General features: G+C 49.1%; 6 protein-coding genes across 6 annotated transcripts; 4 read left to right on the top strand and 2 right to left on the bottom strand.

Moving 5' to 3' along the window:
* Positions 1–557: 557 nt before the first annotated feature.
* On the top strand, positions 558–1,829 carry BKA55DRAFT_497008 (uncharacterized protein; the record flags this gene model as incomplete). The annotated part of the gene is made up of 1 exon (XM_046186423.1): positions 558–1,829. The coding sequence occupies one exon, from the start codon at positions 558–560 to the stop codon at positions 1,827–1,829; it is 1,272 nt and encodes a 423-aa protein (XP_046056584.1).
* A 173-nt stretch (positions 1,830–2,002) lies between these two features.
* Positions 2,003–2,554, bottom strand: BKA55DRAFT_682893 (uncharacterized protein; the record flags this gene model as incomplete). Its single annotated transcript, XM_046198423.1, has 1 exon — positions 2,003–2,554. The coding sequence occupies one exon, from the start codon at positions 2,552–2,554 to the stop codon at positions 2,003–2,005; it is 552 nt and encodes a 183-aa protein (XP_046056583.1).
* Positions 2,555–5,809: 3,255 nt separating this feature from the next.
* BKA55DRAFT_532444 (uncharacterized protein) lies at positions 5,810–6,353 on the top strand (the record flags this gene model as incomplete). Its single annotated transcript, XM_046189338.1, has 3 exons — positions 5,810–6,140; positions 6,223–6,287; positions 6,318–6,353. 3 exons carry the CDS (start codon positions 5,810–5,812, stop codon positions 6,351–6,353), a joined length of 432 nt encoding a protein of 143 aa, XP_046056582.1.
* Positions 6,354–6,824: 471 nt separating this feature from the next.
* BKA55DRAFT_732005 (uncharacterized protein) lies at positions 6,825–8,762 on the top strand. Its single transcript, XM_046201215.1, has 3 exons — positions 6,825–7,397; positions 7,509–7,677; positions 7,742–8,762. The coding sequence occupies exons 1-3, from the start codon at positions 7,133–7,135 to the stop codon at positions 8,556–8,558; spliced, it is 1,251 nt and encodes a 416-aa protein (XP_046056581.1). The 5' UTR covers positions 6,825–7,132; the 3' UTR covers positions 8,559–8,762.
* A 1-nt stretch (position 8,763) lies between these two features.
* Positions 8,764–10,901, bottom strand: BKA55DRAFT_549678 (uncharacterized protein). Its single transcript, XM_046191232.1, has 2 exons — positions 9,938–10,901; positions 8,764–9,850 (listed from the first exon to the last, which is right to left on the bottom strand). The coding sequence occupies exons 1-2, from the start codon at positions 10,590–10,592 to the stop codon at positions 8,880–8,882; spliced, it is 1,626 nt and encodes a 541-aa protein (XP_046056580.1). The 5' UTR covers positions 10,593–10,901; the 3' UTR covers positions 8,764–8,879.
* Positions 10,896–12,147, top strand: BKA55DRAFT_549677 (ribonuclease H-like domain-containing protein). The gene is made up of 2 exons (XM_046191231.1): positions 10,896–11,174; positions 11,224–12,147. Exons 1-2 carry the CDS (start codon positions 11,094–11,096, stop codon positions 11,785–11,787), a joined length of 645 nt encoding a protein of 214 aa, XP_046056579.1. The 5' UTR covers positions 10,896–11,093; the 3' UTR covers positions 11,788–12,147.
* Positions 12,148–12,167: the final 20 nt, after the last annotated feature.

Below are 12,167 nucleotides of genomic sequence, written 5' to 3'. Positions count from 1 at the left end.
AGCGCATAGAACGACCCCTCAATCACAGACAATCACAATCACGCACGCACGCGGTCACATACAACACAAGCCGCCTGTTGCACCAAATAAACACAGTCGTCCTCATGACTCGAAAAGGTCGTCTGGCTGCAAGGGGAGGGTTACCTGAGTTCCTTCCCAGAGCTGTGAATTTCAAGTATTAAGGGGATATTACGCGTCGACACCTCGCCGACAAGTAGCTGCTACTGCCTATCCTGTCCGCATCGCGACGATTTGTTTGATCCAGTTGTTGGTAAGAAGGCAGTGGCCACCCGAGGCTGCGGTTCACGGACCAGACTGGAGACCCAATTGCAGGTGGCAGACAGGCAGTACCTTACCTTATTTCATGGGTGTCTATATTCATCCATCAAATCCATGCAAGCGCAAACGGACTTTTTCACTGCAAGGCTTGGGGTTTTCAATAACGATCCTTCCTTCGCTGACCTCATGGCACGGCTGTTTGTATTCACCGGAGCCTTCTTTCCCAACGCTGCAAACTTACCTTCCCTTACAAAGGTTCTTTTTTCAACGTCTTCGCCATGGCTTTAATAAAGTTTGCACATCCACCACCATTTCTGGTTACAGCGTCACCGCGACTTGAACCACCATCTTTTAGTTGCAAACACAGTTATCAACATCATACCAATACTCATACTCCAATACCTGCCATGGGTACTCTGTACGGTGTCATCGAAAAGGCCAACAAAGCCAGCCTTCTCTATGAGCATGCACGTCTGTGGAAGTTATTTATCGAAGGTATCGACGAAGTTGTGGGATATATTCGGGAGGAAGACTGGTGGAGGATGCAGTGGGACCCTAAATGGTTTCAAGTTGAAATGGTTAATATGAAAGGCCACGAAGTTCGGAGAATAACCATTGTGAGGACTAACAACTACCTCGCCGCAGAGGGGTTTTCCCACGTCCCCTCTCCTGCAGAAGCTTGCAAAATCGCATTTCAAAAGCTCTTGGCTGCAAACGCAGACAAGTTCCCCGCCTTCGATCTGTGGAAGGTGACAAATGAAGCAGATCAAGAGTATTGCCCGCTACACCTAGCTGATCCAGGAGTCAACGTCTTGCCCCTGCGCATTCCTTTGCCATTACGGGGAGTCCTGGGAGTCCTAACGGTGGGCGTTCATCTCAATGTCTACAGAGTAAAGGAGGAAGGTGGCAAGGAATACATTGATCAAATCTGGGTCTCACATCGTTCCAAGGACCCCAATTACAGCTATCCTGGGATGCTGGATCAGATTGTAGCTGGAGGCTCGGATTCCAATGACACGATCGATGGGCATCTAGCTCCTTGCAAGACGTTGGCACGTGAGGCTAGAGAGGAGGCCGGGTTGACCATCGACCATTTTACCCGCCAGGTCTTTTTTGAGCAAGAAATAGGGAACGATGATGGGGACGACAAGGAAAGGAGGCGCATTCTTGTTGGGACCGTAGAGAGGGCTTCGTCCATTACGTTTTTCGACCTCAAGGACAAGAGTGCGGGTGACCTCTACAACAATCACCTCGAACCCGGTCTGCGATTCGTCTACGATCTCAAGATCACCAACCCAAGCTTTCGACCAAAAAAAATGGAGAGCGGAATCGAGAGATTTGAGCCCATGGGGGTATCTCAAGTAACGGAAAGCCTGAGCAGCAATCGATGGAAGCCTAACTGCGGACTGGTGATGCTGGACTTTATGGTACGCCATGGGCTCGTCACCAAACATAATGAGAGCCGATTCGAGCGTATCAAGAATGACCTGCACTGGCCACTGTGCTTCGCGTTCATGACGGAATTACATAGAATCACTAAAGGGTGGTAGGTTCACACAATCGAAAGAGACGGCACGGAACTCAAATTGTAGAGTAGGTGACTGAGAACAAAAGTCGAATTGTATTCACAGCGGCTGGCGATAGTTTGTGTACAGTAGCGCGACACGATCAACTATTCTTAGTGCACTTGTTGTGTCTTCTTCACCCTGTGATGTTCGCCCCCTCAGACGGTCGATTCCTCCGCGAGTCGCGGAAAATCAGCGAAGCCGTGTACCTCGAGCTCTTTGCCTTGGATATTGACGGGAGGCGCAGGTAAAAGGGTGAAACAGATGCGACAAACTTCAGTTCCAGTGTTCTTCCAAGCGTGATTAGTTCCCCTCTGGATGATAATGTCACCTCTGCGGAAGGTCTTTGTGGCCCCATTGTCGAGGATACAGTCTATCTCGCCCTCAACGACAATGCCATAGTCAACACTGGCAGTCCGATGCATGATAGCGGGGAAGCCAGGCCAGAAGTCGACAACTCGGAGGGCAGAGCCAGAAGCTGGAGCAATATCCTTCTCAGTGGGGTTTTCTCTGTATGACCTGAGGTCGTTGTCACCTGTCAGAGTGTTGGTACCGTCCTCGTTCACGTAAGAGACGTGAGTCGTGAAGCCGCCGCCGCGGTTCCCCTGAACTTGGGCAGGGATGGTTTCATCCCAGATGGCGTTTCCGTTGGCATCATGGGTGGTGATGAATCTCTTGATGGGAGGGAGGGGTTTGGCTTCAGAAGACATCTTGACCACAAGTTTGTTGTTGAGTTGCAACTGTGTTGGTTGTGTTGGCGTTTTGAGTGGTGTTTGAGAACTTGAGTCTTTTGCTTGCTCGGTTGATGATGATAATTATCTAAATAGCAAGAGAAACACTTGTTTCTTTATAATCTGACCTGGTTCCATGATGAATATTGCACTTCTAAGCAAATGACATGAGACGGTATGTTCCTTGAGAGATATGATCCTGTACGGTTAGCTTCTACATGTGAATTAGCCAATCAGGCTTCATCTTTGTCACTCTCTTAATAGATTCCTGTTACAAAGCACGGGTCAGTGTTGCACAAGTCGGTCTCATCTTGAAGCTTTGAAATCTCGCTGCTCCGTGGAGTTTCTATCAAGTGTTGGTGTTGGGACAACATTGGTAAGCACCCAGATCCTTCAATAGGGGTTTACCGTATGGTTGCCGTTTCGGCTGGGTCATCTCCACAACCAACCTCTCACTCCACAAGGCAAAATTGTGTCGATAAGGGTCTTCATCCCGACTCCGCTAGCTATCCGATCGTTTTCGCTTTGTCATGCGGAGACTCCATAGAAACATTACATGACAGAGCATGGAGTTGGAGGTGAAAAAGAAGATGTTTTACAATTCAGCTTACAGGACTTTGCAAGTAAGATTCGATAGTACCGTTACAGTATTGTCTTCTGAGTGTAATTTAGCTGAAGTTCTGCCATTGACAACTATTAACAGGGCGTTCTCTGGCTGCCAAAGACATCCAATGTGTGCACTAGCCTGGAAATTAGCTTCGTATAGTCTCCCCGTGGCTATGTTTCGTGGTAAACCAATAAATTCAAGGCTGAGATACAACGGCCAACTAGAGAACGAGGAGATGAATACCGAAGACCAACCATCGTGTGTTAGGCCGTGACTATTCATTAACGTTCTATTTCTAGCCCATGATGAGTTTATGATGCACAGCGAACACTTTAGGGTAATTTGTGATGCGGCGGTCAATTGTTCCCAATGCAATGGCTAATTCCGCGAGTTTTCATCTGGCGGTAATAGGTTCCGCCCCGACAAATATTTCATCGTTCTCACAGTTAATCTTGCCCTCATTCAAGCATCGTCTCATAAGATTAGTAAATCCTAGCTGCATCACCGTTTCCCCAAGCCTTGCACGCTATGCTGTGCAAGGCTAGTCGGTAAGACGATAACGCCCTCAGAGGATTAGTTCCTGTTCCTATGAGCTACCAAAGATTTCCCCCCTGTTGGCCTCCGCGCGCCCTACAACGAGTTGACGAAGAGCAAGCAGCCATAAATAAGCTGAAATGAGACCCGACGTTGTCGTCGAGCGTCAGATTTTAGTGACTGCCCATCTATGGAGACCAAGCGGTATTGGGCTTTTATGGCAATTGCTTTTGGGACTGGAGCAATCTGCCACTCACCGGGAGGCTTGCTACCCATGGTTAACCCATGCAACAGGGTCTCAGAAGCCCACACTGCTCGGCACGGGGCTCTTCAACCACTCTCTTGGCGGTGAATCGAATGCAACCTTGGGGCACATATCGGATAGACCACTGTCTGTTAAGTTGGAAGCACAATTGTTAAGAATCGAGGCCGGAGAAGACAATACCCAAAGTGTCTAGGTCATATGCTGCGATTAAGCTCAGCATAGCCAATCTTTGGCTCCATCTATCAAGCTTAACTCAACACCCTTGGTGCTGTGGTATTGGGGAGCCACATGCTATTCTGGGCCTTCTGTGCGAGGACCACTCACGAGCGAAGCGCGCATACTCGCATACCCAGTTCGGCAATTTGCGTCAAAAGCCAGGCAAATAAACGGAAATCACGGGAGACCACGTCTAATTCCGCCAGCCAATGAATGGCTAGAGGTGAACGCTTGATACTTAGTGCGCTGTAAGCCGTTGCCCTGTTGCTGCTAGTTGGGTTCTCAAGGTACCTCTGTCGTACAGCGCAGGTACTTTTCACTTTTCACGGCTATCACTCATATGGGGAAAAGACAATGTTAGTATTGGTCTGATTGTTTCTATCTTTGACTGCAGGGGAACCGCATCATCGGCACGAAATCATCATGACTGCGGATGCGGAGGTGACGATGTCAATTGAATTCATATGCGCTGGTTGATCCTGGCTCAAAACGGACTGACCCTTAACACAGTCGGCCGGTCTCCTGCATGTGCATATAATAGTCCGTCTTGTCTATTCTGTGTTGAGATGCCCATATGCAGCTGTGAGGCGAGCCCGTGAACACAGCGGCCACATGCTTGAGGCGAAGCCAACCTGAACAACGCAACACAACGCGAAGGCATACTGGATAGAGGAATTCAGACGACGGAATGATCAAATGACGGTGTCACTTATATTCCAGTTGTGACTGTGCGTGACTTACAGAAGCGAATCGAGACCGATCTAGCGCCAAACTGTCGGTCAAACCACTGTGCCTCTCGTTGCTAAAGCCTTCGAGCCAGGCGGACAGAGGTGATTACGTGACCTGACACTAGAGACTTCAAGCATATTCTATATATGTCTTTACATATCTCCTTTGATAGAAACACAGAAGGACCACAGATTTCACAAATCATGGCATGGAACTCTCACCAAACTTGATGGCCCAATCGTATACGGTGAGTCTTCCGTCTCGCGTCGAACAACCTACCTAGCTAGTATCCACCTGTCTGCTGGTCATGTCTTCAACAACCTGGTAGACTGTTGTTGGTTCTGTCTTCAACTTTGAGGTGCTGCACGGCGAGTATTTCCTCTCTACTCCATACGCCTACTCCACATCCAGACATAGTATTTGCTCGTGTGTCGTCTCTGTCTCCCACATCCCAGCAGAACGATCCATAACCACCTCTTTTCGTAGTAGTATAATGCTGTTGGTTCTGTTATCACATCCAGACCTGCCTTGTAAACGCGCAGAAGTTCACTGATTTAACCTCATCGAGTAGTCAGTCGCATGATGTTGTTGGTTCTGTCTTCAACAACCTGGTAGAGCGCCTGTGTTTCTCTCTTCAGCTATCCTCTTTCTTAGTAGCATCATGCTGTTGGTCCGTCTTCAACGTTCATGAGATTCCTGTTCAGAAATAACCGTATTTATCCCTGCAAGAGAACCACCTTGCGTGTAAGTCAAGAGGTAGAGAAACAAGTATAAAAGAGAGATGATTCCCAAGTGAAGGATATCTATCATCCTCAACACATTCTCACTCAGATATCTCATCTCATCTCCTGTTACTGTCAAACACCAAACAAATCTCTTCAATATGAAATTCAGTACTACCTTCGCCAGCCTCGTGGCTTACTGTGCCATTGGCGTTCACGCAATGCCATCCAACCCAGAGGCAGCATCTGAGCTCACCAGCCGCAACGAAAACCCCCTTGAGAAGCGAGCCTGCTACAACGGAAAAAAGGAATACGGCTGTGACAAAGGATATTGCTGGAAGAAGTGCGGCGGCGGGAATGGAAACGTAAACAATAGTGGCCCGTGGTGCTGGGCCAAATGGAACTGGGGATGGGGTGATGGTAACTGGGTTTCTTGTCACTATGATAGTGACTGCAAGAAGGCCTTTGCTGGTGAAGCTGCCTGTGCCCAGGGTAACTGTGAAGGTTGTGGATGTAGTTGTTAAGTTGGAATGGGAAGTTGTTTGGTATGAGCTTATGAGAAACACGGGATTAGGTAATAAACACGCGGAGCTTGAGAAGCTTCATCAATTGAATTTCCACGTGATAGTCACAACGGATGTCAGTGACTACTAACTGTACTTCTTCTAGGTACTACTCGCTGCTGGCCGATGTCGGGTTACATAAGCTTCACTAGGTGAGAGAGACTGAGCCTCCTCTTTTACCATGAAAGTTGGGTTGTTTCTTGAGCTGGGGGCTGAGCTTCGAAAGGCTGAACAAATACTAACACTCTTGCAAGTTGCAACCCCATTCCACCATCCACCAAGCTTTCAATTCGAACAGGGGTCAGTTCAGCTCGATGCACTAAAGATCCCTCACACCAATGATCGCCTACCAGCAACGCCACTGGGCGCAGGGATCTTACTAGAGTGAGCAGGGGCTGTGATTTTGGAGCACTCAGAAGACAGAAAAAGTCCCTGGGCTGTGGCCATTGATCTCGTCTAGTCCCATAAAGGCCCCCCCTGTCGTAGGTACCCCGACACCACATTGCATCTATGTACTTGGACGGTGCGCCCAATGTACCTCACAGACGGCGTGTCGATGGCCTGCAAGTCTTTGTCGGGGCCGAATTGCACCTTTTGGCCCCAAATAGGACAGGCGGACGAGAGACAAAACCCCCATTGACCCCTGCCTCACTGCACTTTTCCTCTTTGTCAAATACATATCGTCGCTGTGCTGCGAGTTGGTTACTGCTCCAACACGGCTGAATTGCTTCGTATCGCGGGGCCCAAACTCACTTACACCACAAGATATACTGTAGCTACGAAGCGAAACGAACCTCCTCTCGCCCCTAGGTCAGCAGAAATCAGGCAGTCAAGTAAAGACCTCGAAAGAGAAATCGAATTCCTAAACGCATCAGAAGATCGACCGAGTACTGAATCGAAGTACAACAGCACTGAAGCGCAATGCATCGCTCTGCTACCCTCCTTGCTCTAGGAGCACTTAGCCCAACCGCTACCGCCGCTTGGTTGAAGTCGAACCAAGAGAGATCATGGGAACCTCCTCGACAGACTGGAGTCCTTGGAGAGGAAGCTGAACTGGGTCAGGTTGCCATGGGATGGTCACCAGTACCAACCGGTGCCCCCAGACTTGCCGGTGCCATGGACATGGGCTTTGCCTTGGGAAAACGGGCTGAGACAGACAATACCTGTGGCTACGATACAGTAGGAAGTGAGTCGATACCTGAGCGTGCTTCTTCCGTGAAGCCGCAGAGATAGCCCTGTACAGACGAGACCAAGGGCTCGATTTCCAAGTGCTGTAAACTAACATGACTTGCAACAGACTCCTTTACGTGTACAAACACCTTATCCGCCACTTGCACCCTGTCCGATGGTTATGTTGGCTGCTGCGATACTGCGAGATCTTGCAACTCGGTCAAGACAACTTGCATCCCCTACTCGCGATCTCGTGACGAATGCACATCCTTTTCAGACCTTCATACTCTCTGCTGGTACGTGCCTATGATTCAATCAAGAAATGTAATGTCAATTGATTTGTTGCTAACCTGATATTAGTGGTCTGCGTGATCGTCCCAATTGCTTTGAGTGGGTTGCGACCACAGGTGCTGACGAGTTCACATTGTTCGACTGCGCTGCCGGCAACGGCACTTCTGTCCTCCTTTTGTCTGACCCTTTGGCTCTGTCTTCGACCTCAGGCGATGATTCATCCACTACTGATAACCCCTCTACGACCACCGACGACGGATCGTCCACAACGACCAGCGCTGCAGCAACCTCCACGAGTACTGATAATGGCGGTGGCGGTAGCAGTACCAACGTTGGCGCCATTGTTGGCGGTGTTGTCGGTGGTGTCGCTGCTCTCGCTCTCGTTGGCCTCGCTGGTTTCCTTCTTTTCCGCCGTCGCAACAAGACAACTCCTGCTGCTGCTGCTACTCCCGGCGATGGTACACAAAACCAACCTCCCATGGCCCAAGGACCCCAGAGTCCAGGACCCAGCTTCGTTCCTTCATCACCTTCCAACGCCGCATACCCCTCCGGAGTGCCCTCAAACTACCAAGGTGGCTACCAGCAGGCATACGACCCTTCTTTGGCGGCTCCCTACGGTCAACCCCAAGGATACCAACAGCCTGGATACAGCGGCTACTCTCCTCAACCCCAGAACTTCCAGGGTCAGTACCCCCAGCAAACCCAGTATCCTTCTCAGTATGGCGTCGGCGGCTACGGAGCTCCATCCGCATCACCTCCTCCTCATTTTACACCCAGCCCGGGTCCCAACAAGGACGGCCCCGAGGGCGCCCCTCAACAGCATGTTCAGGAACTACCTGCTGTTCAACCTTTAGGAAATGAGGGCAACCGAGCTGAGTTGAGCTAGATGTGTCGTTAATGGTTTCATGGGAGTAACGGGAGTTTCATTCTGGATGACGGAGGATTCATAAAGATAGCAGGTTTTTTGCAAAGACAAGTGAGATTTCACACTTGAAGGGATTTGCATGATTATTTGATTGCATGAGTTTATATATTTCTGTTCTCAGAACGAACCTAATGGTTTATTAGTTGACGAATTTAAAAACATGAGAATTCCTAGGTCAAACTTGCTCAATTGGCGAATTGTAATGAAGTGAATATGCTAATCATTATACCATTCTCACCATTGGTTACCATTACTTCATGAATCCACTGCAAAGCTGGCATCTTACGCATGACCGTTCGTTTCCATCTGCTTTCCAACTGCCTTGTTCCACCATTCTTCCCAGTCAAGAACCTTACGACCAAGTCTCGCCTCCTCAGCTGCAAAGACCATAGCATGGCTTCGCAGCACCTCATCAAGAGTACATCCAATAAACTCATCTTGAGCACGAGGAGCCTCCCAGCCATGGTTCTTGACACGATCACATGCCATGACAAACTGGCGTGTCAGACCCAAGTCTCCACCACCATGGCCAAGATCTTCAACACGAGGATGATATGTCTTCACCTCGCCTGTGTTGAAGTCCTCAACAACGATGCGTCGTGAATTGGCGTGGACCTCACCATGTTCGCCGTAAAAGTTGGAGTAACGTTCGCAGATCTTGGTTGTCTGAGCGACCATATGCAGAGTAGCCGTCTTTGCAGGCTTGGTGGACTCAGGCCAGGTGATGGTGACGAACTGGTCGTCGCAGACGTTATTGTCAGCTTCAAAGACACAACGGCCGAACCAGTTGCGGGATTGGATCTCCGACTTTGGTGTAGACTCGTCGTAGTCTTCCTCCAGAGCCTTTATCAACATGTCTTCCTTCTTCTGCTGAGAGGGATAGTCTTCAATGTCATGGACGACAATACTGACTGGCCATCTTGTGTTACCGGCCTGCAAGCCCTTGAGTTTGGGGCCGAGGTAAATGTTCTTTGCAGAGAATTTGCAACCTTCGTCTCCGAGGGGGCATTTCATGCAGTTTGTTGCCGATCCTGCAGCCTTGGGCTTACGACTTTTCTTGAAGAGATGAAGGTCCCCAACAGATGAGACCGTTTCAGGGAGATGCGGCTCTCCCTGTCCTGCTTTCTCAGGGGAGCAGAGCAACCAGAGCAACAAATCGATATCGTGGCAGCTCTTAGTCAACAAGGATGGGGCAGTGGTATTCTCATTGCGCCAGTTTCCCCTGACATATGAGTGCGTGAAGTGCCACCAACCTATTCGTATCTTTAGTCAGTTACAGATCAAGCATCGGCTTGTATTGTCAAGGAGGGATCTCTGATTTTCGTGCAATGTTTACTGACCTACGGGCTCTGTATGTACGGCGCTCGAAATTTCGCCGATGACACGCTCCTCAATGAGAAGCTTGCGAAGCATAATGTTGTGTGGGCTGTATCGCAGCACATGGCCGATCGAGAAGATCTTGGTGGATTGGGAGGGACGCATGGCCTTGTACATGTCGATGCAATCTTGAAGGGAACACGCAAGAGGCTTCTCACACATGATGTGTAGCTCAAGTGGTGCGAGACCGACGACAACCTCACGGTGCATTTCGTCGAGAACGCAAACAAAGACTCCATCAACACCCTCCGGCACATTCTCTTCACACGCAGCAGCTCGTCTTCGACGATCCCGCTCATACTCAAAGAATTCTCGCCAGTCATGGAAAGACTGGCCTTCTCCAGGGGAACCGTCACCCCAGATGTGAGCTCGGCCGAGGGACTCACGCTTGAACTTCAGGGGTTCAGCAACGGCGGCGACAACGCCATTAGATACGCCGTCAATTGCAGCTGCGTAGTTTTGCCCTCGTGATCCAGCACCGATGATGAGGAAGCGTGGTGGTGTCACTGACATTTCAGGCTTGGGAGGGGGTTTGGAGACAAGAGTCTCTGGCTGTGATTCGGCATCTCCATCTTGAGCGGTTGTAAGCTTTGTTAAGAGGTTCTTCAGTTGAGACATGCTAAGAAATAAATACTCTGGAATCAAATGGTGAAAATTTGTAAGTACGAATGGTTGTTTATATGTGTTCAAGGGTGGTAAAGTCAAGTATCTGCCTTGAGGGGAATCAAATGAAGAATCAAGACACCCGATACAATTCGCAGATGCCTCGCAGGCAACACAATTGGAGGGAACTATTGTCGCACAGAAAAACTCTCTGATGAATAATCAAACAAAAAGAACTATGATGCTGTAATACGTATTCTCAGTTGAGGCTGAAAGTCGTCTCTTTGTGGAATTGTTTTCGTATATCGTGTGGTTGAACTTGACAATAACGGCCAATGAGGTAGAGCTCATTAATACACGCAACGTTCCAGCGCATTGATTAACTGTAGGTATGCACTAACTGGAAGTTTAACGGGCTCTGAATGGATCAACCCCACTACTCGAGTACTGATCTCTCATGAGAAAAGCCAGATTCAAACATCAACGTTACATTGCAACCACCCAAAACTCACAACGATGTCGGCAGTAGCAGAAGTACAGGCTGATAATCAGCCTAAGAGCGCCAGCGATGATCCTCTTGTCTGGATTGACTGCGAGGTATGTGCTGTTACGTGGTACAAGGAGCTTCAATTCACATCATCGACAGATGACTGGACTGGATCAAGATAACGACGAAATCATCGAGATCTACTGTATTATCACCACAGGAAACCTCGAGATCCTCGATGAGGAGGGGTTCCACGCCATCATCCACTTCCCTCAGTCCCGTCTTGACCAGATGGACGAATGGTGCACAAAGACACACGCAGACTCTGGCCTCACCGCTGCTGTTCTCGAATCCACAACTACTCCGGAGCAAGCCGCAGACGCTCTGTATGAGTACATAACACGCTTCATCCCTGAGCGCAAACGTGGTCTTCTTGCGGGCAACAGCGTGCATTGCGATAGGGCGTTTCTGCGACGTGAACCCTACAAGCGGGTCATGAGACATCTGCATCACAGAATTCTTGACGTGAGCTCTATCAAGGAGGCTGCAAGACGCTGGGCAGCCAAGAGGATTGTGAATAAGGTTCCCAATAAGAAGGGTCTGCACAAGGCGAGGGATGATATTCTGGAGAGCATTGAGGAGGCTAGATACTATAGGGAGGTTATCTTCAGGCCGACGTTTGATGTTCTGCCTGCTAAGAACAAACCCAACAAGGGAAAATGATGGCTTAATCATAGCCTTTCATAAGAAAGGTGGGTTGTCGATTGGCCAATGCAGGTCCTCATGTCGATGTGACTTTTTAAGGTGTCATGATTGAGCTCCTGAGCCATGCAAGCTCTCTTCCATAATATGACGAGAGCAATACTCGAGGTCATGTCTGACAGCTCAAAATACTCTTTTAGAATGTTTCTGGCAACGCTTTGGGTACCTAATGGGGCACCAGTTACTCATTTACAGGTTTTTGTCTTGGTTCTTATCGTTAAACCGTAGCCATATTATGTTCTCTGAGTTTCCATCATCATGGGGACCAGTCTTATATTTACGTGAGAATGCTGTCTCCAACGAAACAAAGCACACTGTAACGGACTGTGTTCCTACACCTG

The sequence above is a fragment of the Fusarium redolens genome (genome assembly GCF_020744475.1).
Source record: "Fusarium redolens strain MPI-CAGE-AT-0023 chromosome Unknown BKA55scaffold_1, whole genome shotgun sequence".
Lineage (NCBI taxonomy): Eukaryota > Fungi > Ascomycota > Sordariomycetes > Hypocreales > Nectriaceae > Fusarium > Fusarium redolens.
This window is presented reverse-complemented; position numbering and strand designations above follow the sequence as displayed.

Excerpts from the sequence above, each read along its gene's own strand:
- BKA55DRAFT_732005 (XM_046201215.1), top strand. The coding sequence starts at position 7,133 with ATGCATCGCTCTGCTACCCTCCTTGCTCTAGGAGCACTTAGCCCAACC. Across the intron at positions 7,398-7,508 it reads TGGCTACGATACAGTAGGAA|ACTCCTTTACGTGTACAAAC; the intron begins GTGAGTCGATAC and ends GACTTGCAACAG. Across the intron at positions 7,678-7,741 it reads GACCTTCATACTCTCTGCTG|TGGTCTGCGTGATCGTCCCA; the intron begins GTACGTGCCTAT and ends ACCTGATATTAG.
- BKA55DRAFT_549678 (XM_046191232.1), bottom strand. The coding sequence starts at position 10,592 with ATGTCTCAACTGAAGAACCTCTTAACAAAGCTTACAACCGCTCAAGAT. Across the intron at positions 9,851-9,937 it reads CGTACATACAGAGCCCGTAG|GTTGGTGGCACTTCACGCAC; the intron begins GTCAGTAAACAT and ends AGATACGAATAG.
- BKA55DRAFT_549677 (XM_046191231.1), top strand. The coding sequence starts at position 11,094 with ATGTCGGCAGTAGCAGAAGTACAGGCTGATAATCAGCCTAAGAGCGCC. Across the intron at positions 11,175-11,223 it reads TTGTCTGGATTGACTGCGAG|ATGACTGGACTGGATCAAGA; the intron begins GTATGTGCTGTT and ends CATCATCGACAG.